The 21,082-nt window shown below is 39.0% G+C and overlaps 1 protein-coding gene across 2 annotated transcripts in view; it reads right to left on the reverse strand.

The window, feature by feature from the left end:
• Window positions 1-3,083: 3,083 nt before the first annotated feature.
• Window positions 3,084-21,082, reverse strand: part of LOC139973228 (uncharacterized) — a 127,150-nt gene continuing 109,151 nt past the window's right edge. For both annotated transcript variants that reach the window (XM_071979763.1, XM_071979762.1), the window contains exons 82-97: window positions 20,224-20,322; window positions 18,941-19,210; window positions 18,336-18,505; window positions 17,787-17,844; window positions 16,656-16,836; window positions 16,033-16,148; window positions 15,346-15,481; window positions 14,345-14,610; window positions 12,172-12,289; window positions 11,530-11,598; window positions 10,997-11,103; window positions 9,549-9,792; window positions 8,575-8,678; window positions 7,674-7,878; window positions 7,082-7,219; window positions 3,084-6,374 (exon numbers count right to left, since the gene is read on the reverse strand). In XM_071979763.1, the coding sequence (XP_071835864.1) occupies window positions 6,243-6,374; window positions 7,082-7,219; window positions 7,674-7,878; window positions 8,575-8,678; window positions 9,549-9,792; window positions 10,997-11,103; window positions 11,530-11,598; window positions 12,172-12,289; window positions 14,345-14,610; window positions 15,346-15,481; window positions 16,033-16,148; window positions 16,656-16,836; window positions 17,787-17,844; window positions 18,336-18,505; window positions 18,941-19,210; window positions 20,224-20,322 (2,413 nt within the window). In that variant the 3' untranslated portion in view covers window positions 3,084-6,242. The remainder of the gene's footprint in view (window positions 6,375-7,081; window positions 7,220-7,673; window positions 7,879-8,574; window positions 8,679-9,548; window positions 9,793-10,996; window positions 11,104-11,529; window positions 11,599-12,171; window positions 12,290-14,344; window positions 14,611-15,345; window positions 15,482-16,032; window positions 16,149-16,655; window positions 16,837-17,786; window positions 17,845-18,335; window positions 18,506-18,940; window positions 19,211-20,223; window positions 20,323-21,082) is intronic.

The following is a 21,082-nucleotide window of genomic DNA, read 5'->3' on the forward strand; positions in this document are numbered from 1 at the left end:
TAGTCACAGTTAAAGGTAACCAGAGCAAGCATTTACCTTACTTTCAATGCACCCCCACACTTTTTTTCCAATCAGTATAGACGTAATATCACGTTGCCACAAACAACCGAGGAAGATCTCAGGGGCAAGGAGTGTGGTATAAGGTACGGGACCACAATTAGAGTAGTGTTCATCCGCTCAAAAGGTTAACCATTGTTAGAGAAAAGAGGTAAAAGTACCTAAGGTAAAGCTTGTTTAAGCATGTTATCAGTTACTGTCATCGTTTGTTCTACGTGCCTTTATACGAAAGAGCATAATTTAAAAGACAGATGGTGTGAAAATAGGGAGGATCGAAGGTGATATAAACCATTTTAGAAAATCTTTGGTTAAATGTTGATATTACTCCGAGCGAGCAGATGGAAGGGCTCAGTATGCTAAACTTGCTCCTCTTCTAGCTCAAAATCTAAACGGTCATGATATAAAAGTTTGCAACTGCCAAGATCTCAGCTATCATGTGGTGGGTAGCATATACCAGTTGAAAACTTTTATCTATGCTTTGGTAGGTCTTGAAAGTGACGAGTATAGTGTGTAAGTCAATGGAACAATTAATTGTGGTGCGAGACCATAAGCCTCCACATGTGATGACATCACGAAGTGGTACGGTAGAATTATAAGAACTATTAACATGACATGACTCCTATGCTTGTCATTAAGAGGTTTGAGCAAGGGAGGTGTAACACTCCCCTGCATGTTTGTTCCAAGCAGTAGCGGCACGGGACTCCTCAACTTCCATAAATTTTACTTTTCTCTTAACGTGTTTTCCTTTTTTAGACAATAACATAAATATGACAGGTTAGGTTACGATTAAAATTCGATTGTTACTAAATATATATTATTGTCTGATTGTTTTCTATAAATAACGTTTTAATAATATTTTAGCACGGCTGTTTATTTTTGATAGTTTGTTCGTCGAGCTTTTCTATTAAGTTTCTACGCGAGTATTGAACCCAATATGAGTAGTGTCGATCACACTTTGACACCTATTTAGAGGCTTTTACCTTTATGAATATTCATGAGCGAGTAACTAATAATTACCTGTAGTATCACATGTAATTACAATCAAAATAAAAACATTCTGACTTTAATATCATTTTTTGAAATGAAAGTAGATTCAAGCTAAAGACATTGTTATGACATTTAAGTACGATCAAATATGGTTAAAAAATCATTAATATAAAATCTGCCCTTCCCATCCCTCACCCCTCTTTTTCCCAATAACATTGATCAATAAATTGACACATTTTTTTAAAAGTAAAATTACGACATTTGAACCAGTCTAATTGCCAATGAAAGTCAAGAAAATTGATCACAATGCTCTACAATATCTTTCAATTACATTTCTTCAATAAACACTGTCTTCTAGTATTTTATTATTAGCTAATGTTTGTAGCTTAAAATGTGATATATATTTCTCAGTTCTCTGAGCTGTCTGATGATCGCTCAATGCGTGAAACTCTGAAACAATTGCTAGTGTTCCACTAGTCTCAACTAATTCTCATCTATACTTCGCTCTGTCCACCGGACATAGAGCACTCTGCGCCAAGATAGACGCCACCCAACCAAACGTATATATATATATATATATAAAATATATAAAAATATATATATATGTGTATATGTATATATATATATATATATATATATATATATATACATCTATACAGTGACAAAACGTCCAGCCTCCACCGGGGTTCGAACCCAGGCCTCTCGCTTTATACGCGGACCCCCTAACCACTAGGCTATGAACGCTGATTGTATGTCCATTGGTTCGAAACCGGTTAGGAAGATCGTAATTCCACTGTAGGCGTTTGTCACCTGTATCGAACAATACTAGTTCTGTTTTGTTGACATGTTTGCCTTACTCTAGAGATCAAACATGATGCTAACCAACTCGAATATATATAGAGTATGACAAGTAAACTCAACAAAAGTGATGGCGCTACTTTGATACTACATCCATGGAGTTCCGTTATAGAGATACTACGTCATAGATAAGTTATAATTTGTCTACGTACTACGCATATAGTTTATTACAGCGGCTCTGATACAGTAAACAGTTTATACAACAATACCTAATTATAGTTATATATTGCAATTATCCCTTTATATATTACATATTTTGTTGTTGTTGTTGTAGTATTCCGATGGGGTTACCGAATTTCCATTTGAAGATATGGAAGAGATTGGAGAACGTTGTCTCTCTTAACAGAGTGAATATTACCCGGAAATGGGTTATCCACCTGGACACTCTGCAAAAGGGCATTCTCACTCTAAGCATGGAATTAAAAGTGAACAATACAACACAAAAGATCACAAAAGACTTGAATCAGAGGACACACATACTACTGTAGATCGAAGTCGGCTTCTGCGACCCAGCGCTACACCCCTCCCAGGGCTACAACTCTCCAAGGGCTACAACCCTCCCAGGGCTACAACCCTCCAAGGGAAACACCCATCCAATGGCTACACATCCATAGGGATTCACCCCTCCCAGGGATACAACCCTCCCATGCCTACACCCCTCCCAAGCTACACCCATCCCAAGGCTTCACAACTCTGAAGGGCAACATCCCCATACCTACACCCCTCCCAGGGCTTCACGACTCCGAAGGGCAACATCCCCATACCTACACCACTCCCAGGGCTACATTCCCCATGCCTAAGCCTCTCCCAGTGCTACAGCCCTCCCAGGGCTAACACCTCCCAGGGATACAACCCTCCTATGCCTACACCCCTCCCAAGCTACACCTCTCCCAGTGCTACACTCCACCCAGGGCTAACCTCTTCCATGGCGACACTTCCTTTGAACTTCATTGTCCATGTAACTAGGCAAACTCGGTGCAGTATCTATTCCTATTCAAACACTATGCTTACCCCATATTTTCCTAGGCCCCTAAATATTTACTGGCCATCTTTACTTCTGGACCACCCTGCTACCCTACGAAGACCCGGGACACGTAGGTGAAGCCATGAGAACATGAAGGTGTGAGACATTTTACCCCTCGCATGAACTTGAAGGAATGACAACAATACAAAGATAATCATTAATTTTAATTGCATATATTTTTTACTTCCGTTTTCTTTTTTTGAGACTGTCAATAAGTCTTTACAATTGAGCAAAAATACTACAGCATCTTTTGTCACATTTTACTTCAAAAAAAGGAGAAAAGAATATTAGAAAGACTGCACCCTCAGTGGAATAATTCCTGGAACAAACTTATTGATATCCACATGTAATCGCACCCCCCTCCCCCTCCTTCCCACCAAAGAAAGAATGAGATATTTAGATATTTCAAAAGAAACTAAACAAAGATTGATTATAAATTCATACAGTATACAATAAGAAGTGACAAACATCGTTGTAATCAATTTTGAAAAATACACCAACTTTTTATCAAAAAACTCTAAATCTACATATTAACAAATTTGCAAACGCTGTTAAAAAATATGCATCTATTTCTACATGAATCTATCCTTACCCCCCACCCCCCCCCCCACCAACCGTACGAAAAAAAAACCCCAGAAGAAATGAGATATTTATATGTTTCAAGATACACTAAACAAGGATTAATTATAAACTCATAGAAATATATTAGTTATATAACATATATAAACATTCTTGTTATAAACCTCGCATTTTGGTCATTTTGTTACAAAAATACACCAAAAATAAAGCTAAACTAACATTTAGTAACAGATATCGAAAGTACAAATAATGAAAGCATTTATCCATTTCACGTCAAGTCATAGTCCGATATTTAGTGACAGGTCACTCGAATTATAAAAGGAATTTGTAATAAGGCACAAGGCTATTTGAATAATACAAAGGGATTGGTCATGTGACCACCAATTTGACTAATCCATTTGCCTCACCACTATTGTACATAATATCAGTTTGACAGATTGGTGGCTTATACCTTGTAGAGAAACGTAACCATGAACTCATATACAATCGGATTATGCAAATCCATTCAAGTATATCAATATATATCTATATATATTGGAATTTTGGAGCTTAAGTATAACCGATATTGCTATATTATAAAGTACTGATACTCACGATTAGATCCTTGTACTCATACCAAGGAGAATTCTACTTGTACTCATACCCATGCTGTTGTACTTGTACTCATACCAAGGAGAATTCTACTTGTACTCATACCCATGCTGTTCTACTTGAATACCAAGGAGAATTCTACTTGTACTCATACCCATGCTGTTCTACTTGAATACCAAGGAGAATTCTACTTGTACTCATACCCATGCTGTTGTAGTTGTACTCATACCAAGGAGAATTCTACTTGTACTCATACCCATGCTGTTGTACTCATACCAAGGAGAATTCTACTTGTACTCATACCCATGCTGTTGTACTTGTACTCATACCAAGGAGAATTCTACTTGTACTCATACCCATGCTGCTGTACTTGAATACCAAGGGGAATTCTACTTGTACTCATACCCATGCTGTTGTACTCATACCAAGGAGAATTCTACTTGTACTCATACCCATGCTGTTGTACTTGTACTCATACCAAGGAGAATTCTACTTGTACTCATACCCATGCTGCTGTACTTGAATACCAAGGGGAATTCTACTTGTACTCATACCCATGCTGTTGTACTTGAATACCAAGGAGAATTCTACTTGTACTCATACCCATGCTGTTGTAGTTGTACTCATACCAAGGAGAATTCTACTTGTACTCATACCCATGCTGTTGTACTCATACCAAGGAGAATTCTACTTGTACTCATACCCATGCTGTTGTACTTGTACTCATACCAAGGAGAATTCTACTTGTACTCATACCCATGCTGTTCTACTTGAATACCAAGGGGAATTCTACTTGTACTCATACCCATGCTGTTGTACTTGAATACCAAGGAGAATTCTACTTGTACTCATACCCATGCTGTTGTACTTGAATACCAAGGAGAATTCTACTTGTACTCATACCCATGCTGTTGTACTTGAATACCAAGGAGAATTCTACTTGTACTCATACCCATGCTGTTCTACTTGAATACCAAGGGGAATTCTACTTGTACTCATACCAAGGAGAATTCTACTTGTACACTATTTTTGCTGTTGTACTCCACCTGAAAGTCTGTTAGCAGTATTTTCCCGAATACACTACCAGCTCAAATCATGCCCTTTCATTGCTTGTTTTCTTAGATTTTAAGTGCCACCCACAAACTATATATATATATATATATACATTCCCCCCCCCTCTTGCAGACATCGTATGGTCTATTTGTCACACTTCGCAACGTCTAGGAATAATTCAGAATATCTCAAAACCAGTACTTGGGAAAGCACTTAAGCAAATGTTTGGCATTCTCAAATTTGCTGATAGTACTGATGACATTTATGATATTTTTTTTATGATGAATTATTAAATTGTTCATATCTGAGATGAAGTTAAACAATTTCTATTCTAATATCAATTGTGATGAAAGACAGAAAGGGACTGTCAAAAAAAAAAAAAACAAGAAAAAAACTCCATAGCAAGCACCACTGACTTACAAGACAGGTTTACATTGAAAGCACGACACAAAGGCTACATAAGTACTGGGATGATAAAAACAATCAATTTACAAGCCCCATTTGATTTAATAAAACATCACTATATATATATATATATATATATATATAGTCTGGTTTCTAAGCCGACATTTCAAGAGCCTCAACGTAAATAGCCTGATTATTTTAAGCCTCAGTTGATCTAGCCTCTACCAACCATTCCCTCGATTACATTTTTATCTATAAAATTAGCCATCTTTTCTTTTAAATTCCATTTAAAGTTAAATTGTCACTGAAACACTACAAAGCCCAAATTTTGAAACACTGATTCCTCATATTTGACAAACAGTTTACTCTTGCTTTCCAAGCATGTACCCCCCCTTCTTATGCCCACCCCTCCACCCCACCCCTTCACTCTCTCCCTATCACCGAGACACGGAACGAACACACTCTTACATCAACATCAAGGAAAGCATCAACGAACGCACAAGAAAAAAAATGGAGTTAATCTTGAAAGACTACAATTTGAGGCCAATAATGACATCTCTTACATGATTTAGCAATATATATATATATATATATAAAAATATGAAAAAAAATTTGTTTCGTATATCTATGAATTCGGGTTGCCATGCACTAGCGATCTGTGCAATTTCTTTACAGAGTTGCGTCGTCATCAGACCACGTACATAGCGTCTTGGTCGAAGGCAGGATTGATGTGACCACCCAAGCTGGATGTACTGCTTGTATCATCATCGTCATTATCATCACAAATCTCTTTCTGCCTCTTGGCAAAGTTGACAAAAACCTGCAAGACGAGAGACGTAATAGAATGGTTGGTGCTATCCCATTAAACTGGCAGGGATTATAAGTTTTTTCTGCCGAGGAGATTTATCGGTTTTCCGACCACTTCATCGCATCATTCCCTGAGTGATACAGAGCGAGGGTGACCTTTTGGGACGCACCCACAAAAACATAAAATTTAAATACAAATATGGCAACAAATGGAAATCGGGAAAATTTGAGGTATATTAATGCCACAGACATTGAGACAGACACACAGCAGGTTTGTTTCATAAACACACGGATGGGCGTATATTTGAATTTCTAAAAAAGTTTGGATTTGAGATGTGTGCGCTATATCGTGAATGCGTTTTTAACTTGACGTGCAAACATGAAAATGTGTTTGAAAAACAGTTACCACACCATCCCTTCCCCACAAGAGAAAACAGAAGAAAAGGCTTCAATATCCTCTATCAAAACAGAGAATAATTTATACGGTATTTGCATGGCGAAATGCGATGCAAAATGGTCAAATTGCTACACAAGTCCATAGATGTATAGCAGTTTTGCTACCCAAGAACCGTAGTATTTTATAAGAGACCAAAGTTCTGCAACTTCAAAACTGCTACACAAAATTTGAACTTTAAATTACTCCCCGGCAACTATTTCTCATGATCCTATTAACAGAACAATTAGATACAATATGAAATATTGTTTTCGCTTCATAAATACCTGGTCCAACGTCGTTTGTGTGACGGAATAATCTTCGATGCCCAAGACGTCTCGCTTGTTTTCGATGGCTTCGTAAATGTCGGCTACGGTCAGCCCTGTCATCCTTAACTGGTACCGCAGCATTGTTAAATGATGTTCCTAGACAAATAACAATAGACAAATAACAATGCAACCATTGTCCTATTGATGACAATAGACAATTTACAATAACAATGAAACCATTGTCTTTTATTGCTCTACCGACACGCTATTCAGAAACATTTCAAAAACAGGTGGGTAGAACATACGGTGCCTGTCAATTTTGGGTCAGAGAGATCGAGATAACAAATATGAAAGACATATTTTGCAGGCGCACTCAACTCTTAGATAAAAGTAGGACAAGATTGGTCACAACTAGTTGGTGATCAAGACTTTCTTTGTTCACTTAATTCCTCTTGTAAGATACCTGAAAGTTTCAAATTTTATCAATCTGGAAGTTTTGTTTATTAATTTACAGGATACAATCCATTCAGATGAGCACCCTACAAGACAAAAACCTTTTTTTTTTCAAATCAGCGAGACTTATCCGGTTAAAGCTCCAGTTAATACGTACCTTCAGGACGTTATTTGGGAATGTGGCATCCATAAATGCAGAGATGGCCGCAGGGTCGGCAGGTTTGGAACCCGACAGGAGATGTAATATCAGAGTGTAGCCGTCGCCGTGGCGATGTTTGACATGCTGCGGGCTTCCCAGACAGCGGAATCGACCGTTGACCATGATTGCCAGTCTCGTGCAGAGGTTCTCGCATTCTTCCATGCTGTGACCGATTAAGAAACAAACAAGGTTTGGGGTTGAGAACTTTTTTGGCAGTCCTTAAATTGATACTACATTTTATTAAACTCAATGTTTTAAGAATAATTTAATGACGAAAACCCCTTAAATCGAATCAAACCAGTAATCGTGATTATTGTAGCTTCCCTGGGTGAATTTTTTGAGAAGTTATTTTAGTTGGATCATAAAGCAATTTCAAAATTTGAGAAAATTATCATCAATTGGGTGAATGGCCTCAGAAATATGTTTCAATAATCATCTAAATAACATTTTTTGATGTTCAACAGTTTTTGATGTTCAACCTTTAATTTGTGCATGTAAGCTACCAGGGTATATGCTAAGGCCTTGGTGTGCAAACTTTTAGCTTGGTGACACTAATTTTCACCCTCATCATCCGCCCTCTCTATTGAGAAATTCCTTATTATATTAAGGGTTCTGAATTACAAAATGGTGTTACATTTTGACATTTGTAGTAACGGACGTTCATCATTTTCTCCATTTCTTTTTTTTTCACAAATACCACCAATATTTTTTTCATACTTCTAACTTTTTAATCTGACCCCCTCCCCCCACCCCCCCTCCCTCACTTTGAATACCAGGGTGCTGAGATACATTTCACTTTTGCTCAAAGAAATTAGTTGCAGGGAGAATTGTAGGTGATTTGATGATGCTCCTTTCTAACCTGTGTGACGTTACGATAACTGATCGCCCTTCCATTATCGTGGCTTGGATTCCTCTCCAGACAGCTTGCTTGCTGATCGGGTCCATCCCTGCGGTTGGTTCATCCTGTAAACGAGGATGTACCAAGAAGGACATGTAGGGTATGTATTACAGTGAAAACATGTACTGTTCAAGTTATGTGTGGCAGCTTGTAAGGCTCAGTAGGGACCTGCCTCCTATATAAAATGTTATGGTTCTTGCGTACGTAAAAGTGCTATACATCTTTGCAATTGTATAGCAAATTTGTCAAGTATTGCATAGCATTACACGATATCGGATAAATTGATCCCTGTAACAACTGGACCGGTATATCACAAACTGTACAACACACTGTACCATCGGTGGGAGTTTAGTGGGGGACATTGGGTTGGTGGGTTGGGTGTAGGATACAGCAGAATATTACATCAGAATACATCACATCAATTTATCTCTCTGTCACGTTGCTTTCTTCTCGTGACAATTTCAGCTTTATCTGTTAAGCTACGACAAACAAGACTTCATATATCTGTTTCAAGATTTAACAGTTTTGCCTAAAAAGACTTCTTCCAAGATGTTTACACACTCAGTTTTAAATTGAATTTCCGTCCCTTCAAACCGAATAAAGGTATGGTTAAACCTAATAAAGGTATGGTTAAACCTAATAACGGTATGGTTAAACCTAATAAAGGTATGGTTAAACCTAATAAAGGTATGGTTAAACCTAATAACGGTATGGTTAAACCTTATAAAGGTGTGGTTAAACCTAATAACGGTATGGTTAAACCTAATAAAGGTATGGTCAAACCTTATAAAGGTATAGTTAAATTTAAAAGAGGTATGGTTAAACCTTATAAATGTATGGTTAAACCTAATAAAGGCATGGTTAAACCTAATAAAGACATGGTTAAACCTAATAAAGGTATGGTTAAACCTAATAAAGGTATGGTCAAACCTTACCATAAGGACTAGCTGTGGGTTACCCAGCAGAGCTATGGCCACCGAGAGGGTCCTCTTCATCCCTCCGCTGTAGGTTGAGATGACGGTCCCGACGAATCCCTGCATCTTTAATCTAGCGATGATGTCTTCCACAACATCCCCCACATACTTTTCCTTGATTCCTTTCAGTCTGGCGTAGCAATAGAGGATCTCCTCACCGGTCATCTGATCGTACACCGCATCTACTTGAGGGCAGTATCCGATGCTGAAACAGAGATAACATATAAGATTAAAAAATTAATAAATATTAATATTTGAAAATTGCTCCTCCCACAGATTATTAAAGTAAACTCTTCCTCTACCCTCTCAAATGCCCCTCCCACTTCCTGGAACCCTACTGTACCAACCCTCCCCCTACCCTCTTAACTCCCCTCCCCCTCCTGGAACCCTACTGGACCAACCCTCCCCCTCCCCCTACCCTCTTAACTCCCCTCCCCCTCCTGGAACCCTACTGGACCAACCCTCCCCCTCCCTTTCAATGCCCCTCTCCCTCCCTGGAACCCTACTGGACCAACCCTCCCCCGCCCTTTCAATGACCCTCCCCCTCCCTGGAACCCTACTGTACCAACCCTCCCCCTACCCTCTTAACTCCCCTCCCCCTCCTGGAACCCTACTGGACCAACCCTCCTCTCCCTTTCAATGCCCCTACCCTCCCTGGAACCCTACTGGACCAACCCTCCCCTCCCTTTCAATGCCCCTACCCTCCCTGGAACCCTATTGGACCAACCCTCTCCCTCCCTTTCAATGCCCCTCTCCCCCCCTGGAACCCTACTGGACCAACCCTCCCCCTCCCTTTCAATGCCCCTCTCCCTCCCTGGAACCTTACTGGATCAATCCTCCCCCTATCCTCTCAATGCACCTCCCCCTCCCTGGAACCCTACTGTACCAACCCTCCCCCTACCCTCTAAACTCCCCTCCCCCTCCTGGAACCCTACTGGACCAACCCTCCCCCTCCCTTTCAATGCCCCTACCCTCCCTGGAACCATACTGGACCAACCCTCCCCCGCCCTTTCAATGCCCCTACCCTCCCTGGAACCCTACTGGACCAACCCTCCCCCTCCCTTTCAATGCCCCTCCCCCTCCCTTTCAATGCCCCTCCCCCTCCCTGGAACCCTACTGGACCAACCCTCCCCCTCCCTTTTAATGCCCCTACCCTCCCTGGAACCCTACTGGACCAACCCCCTATCCTCTCAATGCCCCTCTCCCTCCCTGGAACCCTACTGGACCAACCCTCCCCCTCCCTTTCAATGCCCCTCCCCCCTCTCCCCAGAACCCTACTGGAGCATACTACTGTTGCTTAAACCTTTGCAGTTTTCATATGTAATCCTGATATGATATTCTGGACTCTATAGTTCTTGCTCAAAGATATAGACAATAAGGCTATTAGAGGTATTAAAGTTCTCTTTTACCTTTCTGCATTTAGCGTGATGCTACCATCAGTGGGAGGTATATCTGAGGTGATCGTCCGGAATAAAGTCGTCTTACCGGCACCGTTTACACCCAAGAGTCCAAAGCACTGAAAGATTGCAAACATTTTGACAGTTATTACATCTAAAAGGACATATCACAACATCCTTTTAAAAGATGCTCAAAAGGCTAACAGGCACAGGTTATATCCACAAACAGGACTCCAGGGTCAGTCCGTGAATGTAAGGTCCTTGCTGGACCCCACCCCCATCCACTCCCCCAGGTTTACACACATTTAGAAATTATGCTTACCACTATTTTACTCTTAAAAGTGAAGTGTATAATTCTCGATGCAAAAATTAATTTGCTATGCCATCTTAATTTGTGATTTTTAAACCTTTTAAATTTGTCAAAGTCTGCTGTTACAATTACTTTAACAACCATGATCATGCTAAATAACTTCATGTTGACATAAACAAGCCAGTCTTTTGATAAATCACATTACAGCATCTTAGAATGTTATCTACGTATCTACCTCTCCTCGTGGGACTCCTAGACTGATGTTATCTACGGCTGTAATTCTCCTGTTGCCCGTCTGGTAGACCTGATAAAAAAATAAAAAAATGAATAAATGAATAAATAAATAAATGAATGAATGAATGAATGAATGAATGAATGAATGAATGAATGAATGAATGAATGAATGAATGAATGAATGAATGAATAAATATTCAGATATATGTAAATATGTTCATAAAATTCAGAGAGTTTGGGATCCCCATCCTAGCAGCGTCTTCTTCAGAGGTAAAGTACTGAGTTGTACACATAGGAAACATCTAGGCTGAATACGGTGATTGACACAGTGAACATTGGAAATTGACAGACCAATAGGCAGACATGAAAGAAAGCAGGGGATGAACGGACTGTTTGAGACGCTCACTAACTCCTTTGTTACAACCATCTGCACAGTTTATCTCCTGCAGTCCTTTAAGTAAGATTCTAACTTAATACGAAATCTGGTGAGATGTGGACACAGTAGTAAGTATGAAAAATTTCATTAAATGAAAAGTACTCCAGCAAGCTAAGCTGCCTTGACAAATCAAATCATTTTTGATTTGCCTGGTCTTCAACTTTTGAATCTAAGATTTAGGGACTAAGGTGGACTAAGTCTACTGACCTTGGTTATGTCCTTGAGTGATATGATGTCATCATCTCCTCCTGACTTGCCTACTCTCTGCCTCTCTTCTTCAACGTCTTCATCTTCTCTCTGGTTGACCCTGCTTTCATACGGAGTACTAGCAAAAATAAAATCAAACAATCAATCAATCATCGATGGTTAGTAATTTCTTTGGTCATTCATCTCGCCAAATTTCATTAAACGTCCGACAATGACTAGATTATCTTGTACGTCACAGCGAAACTGATCATGAAAATTCACAACATGGAATAGAACTTCTTGCACACTCCAACCTTAGTATTCTCAGAAAATGTTATGACTGACAGACTTCAGAAACATTAAAAGCGTTCCCATGAAAAATATATTAATTTAGCTGTTGATTGTTTGTTTTTAGTAGCAAGAATGATGATTTGTGTGAGAATAAATCTTAACATTCTTAATATTCAAATCAGTGTAACTATAATACAATATATCAATAAGCAATCAAAGAATAGCTTTTGCTTTGGACAAACTAACGTATACGTCCGAGCAGGGGGGGGTGGGTGGGAGGGGGGAATAAAATATTTTGAAATATTTATTTACAACTTATGCTCTGTCTAGTACAAAGCATAGCATTATGTTGACTCGTGGTCACAGTGGAACTACAAAAATAGAAAAAAAATGATTACACAACATAGAAAACTTTGTAGGTTAGTACAACCAAAGGTATATTGGTGTATCATTTATTGGAAAATGAGTACCAACTGAAGGTATCTTGGTGTACCATTTAGGGAAAAATTAGTACCCACTGAAGGTTACTTGGTGAACCATTTAGGGGAAAAAGAGTACCCATTGAAGGTATCTTGGTGTACCATATAGGGGTAAATGAGTACCCACTGAAGGTATCTTGGTGTACCATATAGGGGTAAATGAGTACCCTGCTGAAGGTATCTTGGTGAACCATTTAGGGGAAAATGAGTACCCATTGAAGGTATCTTGGTGTACCATATAGGGGTAAATGAGTACCCATTGAAGGTATCTTGGTGTACCATTTATGGGAAAATGAGTACCCGCTGAAGGTTACTTGGTGAACCATTTAGGGGAAAAAGAGTACCCATTGAAGGTATCTTGGTGTACCATATAGGGGTAAATGAGTACCCACTGAAGGTATCTTGGTGTACCATATAGGGGAAAATGAGTGCCCACTGAAGGTATCTTGGTGTACCATTTAGGGGAAAATGAGTACCCACTGAAGGTATCTTGGTGAACCATTTAGGGGAAAAAGAGTACCCATTGAAGGTATCTTGGTGTACCATATAGGGGTAAATGAGTACCCACTGAAGGTATCTTGGTGTACCATATAGGGGTAAATGAGTACCCACTGAAGGTATCTTGGTGTACCATATAGGGGAAAATGAGTGCCCACTGAAGGTATCTTGGTGTACCATATAGGGGAAAATGAGTACCCACTGAAGGTATCTTGGTGTACCATATAGGGGTAAATGAGTACCCACTGAAGGTATCTTGGTGTACCATATAGGGGAAAATGAGTGCCCACTGAAGGTATCTTGGTGTACCATTTAGGGGAAAATGAGTGCCCACTGAAGGTATCTTGGTGTACCATTTAGGGGAAAATGAGTGCCCACTGAAGGTATCTTGGTGTACCATATAGGGGTAAATGAGTGCCCACTGAAGGTATCTTGGTGTACCATATAGGGGTAAATGAGTACCCACTGAAGGTATCTTGGTGTACCATATAGGGGTAAATGAGTGCCCACTGAAGGTATCTTGGTGTACCATTTAGGGGAAAATGAGTGCCCACTGAAGGTATCTTGGTGTACCATTTAGGGGAAAATGAGTGCCCACTGAAGGTATCTTGGTGTACCATATAGGGGTAAATGAGTGCCCACTGAAGGTATCTTGGTGTACCATATAGGGGTAAATGAGTACCCACTGAAGGTATCTTGGTGTACCATATAGGGGTAAATGAGTACCCACTGAAGGTATCTTGGTGTACCATATAGGGGTAAATGAGTGCCCATTGAAGGTATCTTGGTGAACCATTGAGGAAGAAATCAATGGGGGACGTAAACATAATGTTAGAAATATTATACAAAAGCAGACCAAAAAAAAGTGGGCTGGGGGGGGGAAAAATGAAATAATATAAATTTGATAGTAAAGTTGATATACAAACCTGCATTTATTCCTGCGGTTTCTCCGATGCTCAACGAGCATGAGTAACAAGAAGGCTATGGTACCCTGGCAAAACATGGAGAAGATGTTCCATCTGAGCAGCTCGAAACGGTTGACGAGTCGGGTGACACCGTAACCAGTAAAGAAGTCCACCTCCAGTTGGGTGTAGAGTAGATTGAGAAGGGCAGATGAGATGCTGTACGGTGTGAAGACCAGGGAGCAGTAACCCAGGATCGAAGTCCATTCGCTCGGTTCCCTTCCGCCCAACTAAGAGACCAAAAGAGAAAAGAGACCCTTTATTGGTATTTGTGAGGTTTGAAGTTTTGTCTCGGTTATCATGACAAAGTTTGTACTGACATCCCATTGGGAAATAAATTAATTTAAAGGTGGGGGGGGGTTTCAACTTTCTAAGGTGCGGAGTACAACTCTTCATGGTGTGGTGTACAACTTTCCAATGGTGTGGGGTACAACTGTACAATGGTGTTGGGTAATTTTCCACAGGTGCAGGGTACAACCTCATAATGGTGTGGAGTACAACATTGCTATGGTGTGGAGTACAACTTTATAATGGTGTGTGGTACAACTTTTCAAAGTGTTTTACGCTATATAAACTGAATGATTATTTCGTCCTGAATATTTTCCCTGAATAGTTTATATATTTTCTATTTTTATATATATATATATATATATATATATATATATATATATATATGTATATATATGCACACACAGAAATTTATTCAATACTGGGAGATTTGGAAATTGGGGGTGACATTTAGGGATGGTCTAGGTTCTGATAAGTATGAAATGGTGTCCATTTATCTTCAAGTATCAGTTCGAAAGGCAACAAAAAAAGAATTTGGTAACAATTAACAAAAAAATATTCTGTATTTCAATGTAATAGTACTAGGTGAAACTAAAGCAATATAAATACTACTAGATGACACTATAAAAGCATTATATATAATAATAGGTGGAATGTTTTAAATTGTTTCTACTGACCTGCAAATAATCCAAGAATTTCGGAAGACTGGTCAGGATAAAGAGGAGGAAGTTGGAACAGAAGTAAACCACAAAGGCAGTCCCCGCATCCAAAAAGAATGGTGCGAACAGGTAGTACTGGCAAAATATGGCATATCTGAAAAAAAGTGTTGTCAAAAAGGAGTAAAAAAAGTATTGCCTACTAAATCAATTTCAGGTCAAAGCCCATCATTTTGCCCACCTTTGTCCAGTGACCTTAGAACTAGTTTACTTTGAGTAGCTCCTGTAAACTAGTCTATCACAAATAGAAAACTTGCAATAACAAATAAGATCATTCTCATCAGACTAAGGTCAACTTAGAGTTATGAATAAGTTTAATACTATAGCATTTAAACTGTGAGTGACCTGAAATGATTCTGAAAAAAAAGATGAAAAACAGAAGATATTTCAATAAGTGAAGAATAAAATTGGATATAATCCTCTAATTCATTGCCCTGAGCTTCATTATATTTGACACTTAAACTTTCTTCAATTCTTAAATTAAAAAAAAAAAGAAGGTTTCAGGCATGATGATTACAATGTTATGACCAGTGTTAGACGGAAAGTACTTCTTTAACCTCCGGTTCTCATTTGCATATCAGATCTCCTTTGCATATCAGATCTCATTTGCATATCGCAGGAAAAGTACTAAGCTTAACTGAAACTCACCCATACAACAGAAGTAGCATGATAAATGCTCCGATGTTATCTGCAGAAGTCAGGGCATGGACATTGAAGAGAACTAGGACTACCACCATCATAGCCGCAGGTATGAGGTACATCAGCTGAAAAAAACATTAAATAAACAATTAAAAACAAAGATAGGTGAAAATTAACTTCCCAAATTTATTAGAAATATTGAAAATGTAATATTGAAAAGATCTATTGACGAGTGAATCCAACTCGAAGTGTTTGGGCAGTTAATAGCTGATTGACTGAAAAACTCTGCTGTAACAACAACATCCAAGCGCATCGTGGCGCAATTATAGAATAACTCTATGGCGACAATAGCGACAACTATACAGCTAGGATAAAAAGCAAACATTAAAAGTGAATTAAACATTTCATGGCAATATAAACAGACTGCAGACTTTATTTAACATGCAGATCTCATTTGCATATCAGATCTCATTTGCATATAAAAAGCAAACAGTCAAAGTGAATTAAACATTTCATGGCAATATAAACAGACTACAAACTTATTTAAACATGTGGATTCATTTGCATATCAGATCTCATTTGCATATCAAACAAGATTTCTACCATGCTGAAAGGTGTCTCAAGAAACTTACCCAGTCCCACAGAAGGTTGGTAAGCCAATAGTTCAGAGGGGAGGCTCCACTCACAAAATGAAGCCTTTTGGCACCGTTAATGTTTTCCTGGACCATCAGTGTAGACATGATGGACGGAATCAAGGCCAGAGATGACATGATGAACAGGATCATACCAAACTGAGCGGATGCTATCAACCATCTGCAAACAGAAGACAAATAATCATAGTAATAAGATAAACTTGTCCGAATTCCTGCTGTCGGTGATGGATAGATACAAGAGCAAAATCCAGGCTTTTTACATCACCCGATGTAAGACGTGATTGCATCGTCCTTTAAGGCTACGCAACAGCTCCTCGGTGCAGAACTACATGACAATTGGTAATTCTTTATTTTATGAATAATACTTCACAACAAAACCATGGCATGTTCTGCACACTTTCATGCCTGTATACACAACTTTGCGATGCACTGTTAAGAGGTCATTTGAGGTCATAGGGTAGGCCGTTGTTTTCCTATTGTTGACTTTTGTGTTACATCTGTGGAATTAGTAGTAGACTGACAAGTCCAGCCATTTTATATTATATGCCACCTATTATCAGCTATGATAGGATTCATGCAATTTATTGCTGTGCACCTATTCTTTTTATCCATCCGGTGGATGTAAAAAATATCTCAGTTCCCCCTGAAACTGGACGGTTGGGTCCACCTGCCAGGAACCATATGATTTCTGCTTTAGAGATGGCGGTGGTTGCAACAGCTAGCACTGAATGAGATGAGGTTGATAGCATAGATATTGCTTAGTTTGTAACAACATCATACCCCCCACACCCCCCCCCCCCCCATCAGATTCAATTTACATTACTTGGAGGAGTGTTTAGCTCAGTGGTTAATGCTGGTGCCTTTCAATCATAAGGTCCCCGGTTCGAGTCACTCCCAGATTAATGTATGTCGTCCAGTTACAGAGTTGTTGACAATTAACAATTCATAATCATGGACATTAAATATGAATGTAAGAGACTGACTTCGGTCAGCTTGCGGCTTTGATAAGCCAATGTGGCTTCTTTGCTAGTTCCTGCCTGCAGGAGGATCTAAAATACATACATACACCCATACTTGCATCATGATGGTTAGCTCACAAAAAAAACTCACCCAGTCACATCTGGAGAACCCTCTGCTAAATCAAGTGGATTGTTATAAGCTGTGATTCCTGCAAAATGAAAACATAGGACTTTTATTAGAAGCCCCTAATTGGTCAAAATGACCTTCATCTGAACTTTCCTGTAATAAAATGCTGCCAAAAAAAAGGTAGAGACATGCTACACATTTTTGACCTCTGGAAACAATGCTGAGATTAATTTTGCTACAGAATTAAAATAGTAAACGTGTTGGCACACATTATCAAAAGTAAAATAACTTTATACCGTGAGCTCTCTGCTAACAGTAAATCTATCCAATAATTATGCTATGCACGGAACAGAATTTTTCAAAAACAATCAATGTTTACACCAAAGGACTATAACCTTTGTGGCTGAAATGTGAACTTGCATCTAGAGGTCACTGGACCCGAAAGTTACCAAATGGGTACATGCTTGCTTGTTTAAGAATTACTGCTGAATTCTTAATGACCACCTTATTTGAATGCTTCGCTTTCTGACCGCTTTTCATTTAAACTTTCTTGACTTCCTACAAATCACATACCATATTCCGCAGGATCGGCCTGGGTTCCTAAGGATGCTCTCAGGAGGACGTTGTTCGCTACGTTGACGTAAGTCGGCAGTGCATGGTACCCGATGTTGCTATACCAGGCTTTCATAATGGTCTTGTTAATAGTCCCTTCTCTTGTATCCACCAAGGTGAGACCACCATATCTTACAAGAGAAATAAATAACACAATAAAGAAGTATTTAGCAGAACTGCTACCAATATAAAGAAGACTGAACTAAACTATCAAAAATGTCATGTCAACACCTTTTCTTTTCTTTTGTCTTTTCATATTTCCATTTTCATTTTTTTTAGCAGTACAGGGAAGTTGTTGTTAATTCCTCTTATCTCCATCTCAACAAGAAAGAAAGTTTTGGCTATTGCAACAGCTTTCTCATGTGCTTATAAATTATACTAAATGTTGATAAATCATGAAAGATCATGATAAATCACCACAAAATGTTGTGTTAAAGAACTGCTATCATAATAGAATACAAAATCATGCAACAAAACAAATTCGCTTTTGACATTGTGCTTTTTTTTTTTTTTTTTTTTGACTCTTCTGAAGAAATGGTAATATTTCAAAGATCGATCATATTTACCTCTCTTGCTGGTAGATGTGTCTGGTGTTCAATATGTATTGACCGATGTCCGTCTTCAGAGTCAGGTCTTGTATGATGGCCGAGGTGTTGGTCACCCACTGGGGTGGCTCGAGTCCACCACTTCCTCGAGGGCAAACAGAGACGCTGTCCGTACATTCACACTTGGGACTACCAAAGTCGTCTTGGAGAATACTCTGCCTCTCCTGAGATGTGAGATGGTTAATCGGGTCTGGAAAGAATGCCTCCGTGAATGAACATGGGTACAAGTCTCTGAAGTAGGAAGGTAAGAATATACTGACATGACACATTGATGACACTATTGGCTATTGAATTTTACTGTTTAACTTTCTATGGATGATGAATAAGTACCTGCTTGCTTATACTACGAAGAGAAACGTAGAAGATCAGAATACTTTCTTTCGATCTTACAGAAGATATAGAATTCTCTCACCCTGACGGGCTGGTGGAAAGTGATTCCAAATGGAATTTCAAGTACAAGTGCCCAAGAAATAAACCAAACGGTACAGAGTTATTCTATAATACAAATTTCCCATCAATTCCATCAATCAATATATTATCCAATTGGGTCGCAGCACGACTGAATGACAACTACTGTACATGTAAAGGTTACCACGGCAACCCCTGAGTGCAGCAGATGGGTTAACTCTCTGTGAGAGAGGGAGAGTTGGCTGATACTAATATACCAGGGCTGCCCAATGAACCTTCCGCAAGGACCAGAGAGTAATATATATCTGTTAAAGCAAAGGGACTGTCAGATGGAATCAACCTCACACTGTAAAACTTCATTGTGCCAAGTAGGCTGTTAGGGAACTCAAGCCCAATGCCTTTAACCACCTGCACCATCCTGATAATGAACAATTAATGTGGGATCATCTGACTTTGTGGGGCCAGATTGAAATTGTTCGGGCAATGGGTAAATGGGCCAGGGCCGCTTAATGACACCCCCTGATCTGTGTGGACTGAAGGGAGGCATGTCCCAAGCTGACATACATCATACATAACTGACAGATTTCATTTGAATGGGTATTTGTATAGGCCATGTATCATTCATGTTACTAATGATGAACATTACTACTGGTGACAACAGAGACAAAAATTGTGCATAGTTTAAGATGCCAAACATAGTAAATAATTACTCCTCCATGCTTTTGTTTTAAGTCAATCTAACTTTGATTGAATTCAATGATATATTGGTCAACAAATCTTTGGTCGGTTTCGAAAAAACCGGTGAAAGCTACAGATATAACACATTTTGGACTTACTGCTGATCGGCGTCGGCCATGCAAGTGGTTCCGATGCCTGGTGCACCGAACAGGGCGTCTGTCAGTCTGTGGCCAACAATGGAGTCTGTCTCACCGTTGCTAAGAAGTTGAAAGAATAAGAAATACCAAATGAAATCAATCGGTCATTACAAGAACAAGTCGTTGCATTGTGTTTTATCGGTATTGGTAAATGTTTTGGCAATTAGGAGGCTGCATAAGTCCAGCAGAATTGTGGTTGAGCCTATCATACTATGCGACAAGATAATTGTCTGATGTTTGGGAACTATAGACAACTGGTGTAAAAGTAACTTGATTCAGGACAAACAAAGTAGTGTCAACAATTCATAGAAATAGATCTTGATATTAAGATCAACAAATAAAAAAAAAGAATTAAAAAAAAAGGATACTACTTATTATAATTTCAAATGGAATTTTTTTTGGCCACAAATGGTTATCAGCAACGATAAAATCTCTTAATGCAGTTATCACCACTTGAGTAGTTTCTTGCAATTCAGGAACATGACCTGTTTTACCACGAAGAGCAAAACGGATGAAATTTATCCTGTCTTTCGATCCTACAGAGATATAGCATTCTGATCCTGCCAGATTGGTTGAAAGTGATTCAAACTAGAATTACTAGTACAAGTACAAGAAAAATAACATTTTGCTATTTTTATCGTCCTTCAATGTTAAATCGTCGGTTGCCGGTAACGACCACAGGAACAATCACAAAACTGCTGCTAGAAAACTACTGTCCGATTTGAAAATAATATTTTACCCTAACACTTTTCTCTGCCGATAAATATTTCCTCGGCAGTTATATCTCACTTTGGTTTTATTGTTACGATTTTTTACACCA

Source organism: Apostichopus japonicus, chromosome 9 (genome assembly GCF_037975245.1).
Source record: "Apostichopus japonicus isolate 1M-3 chromosome 9, ASM3797524v1, whole genome shotgun sequence".
NCBI lineage: Eukaryota > Metazoa > Echinodermata > Holothuroidea > Aspidochirotida > Stichopodidae > Apostichopus > Apostichopus japonicus.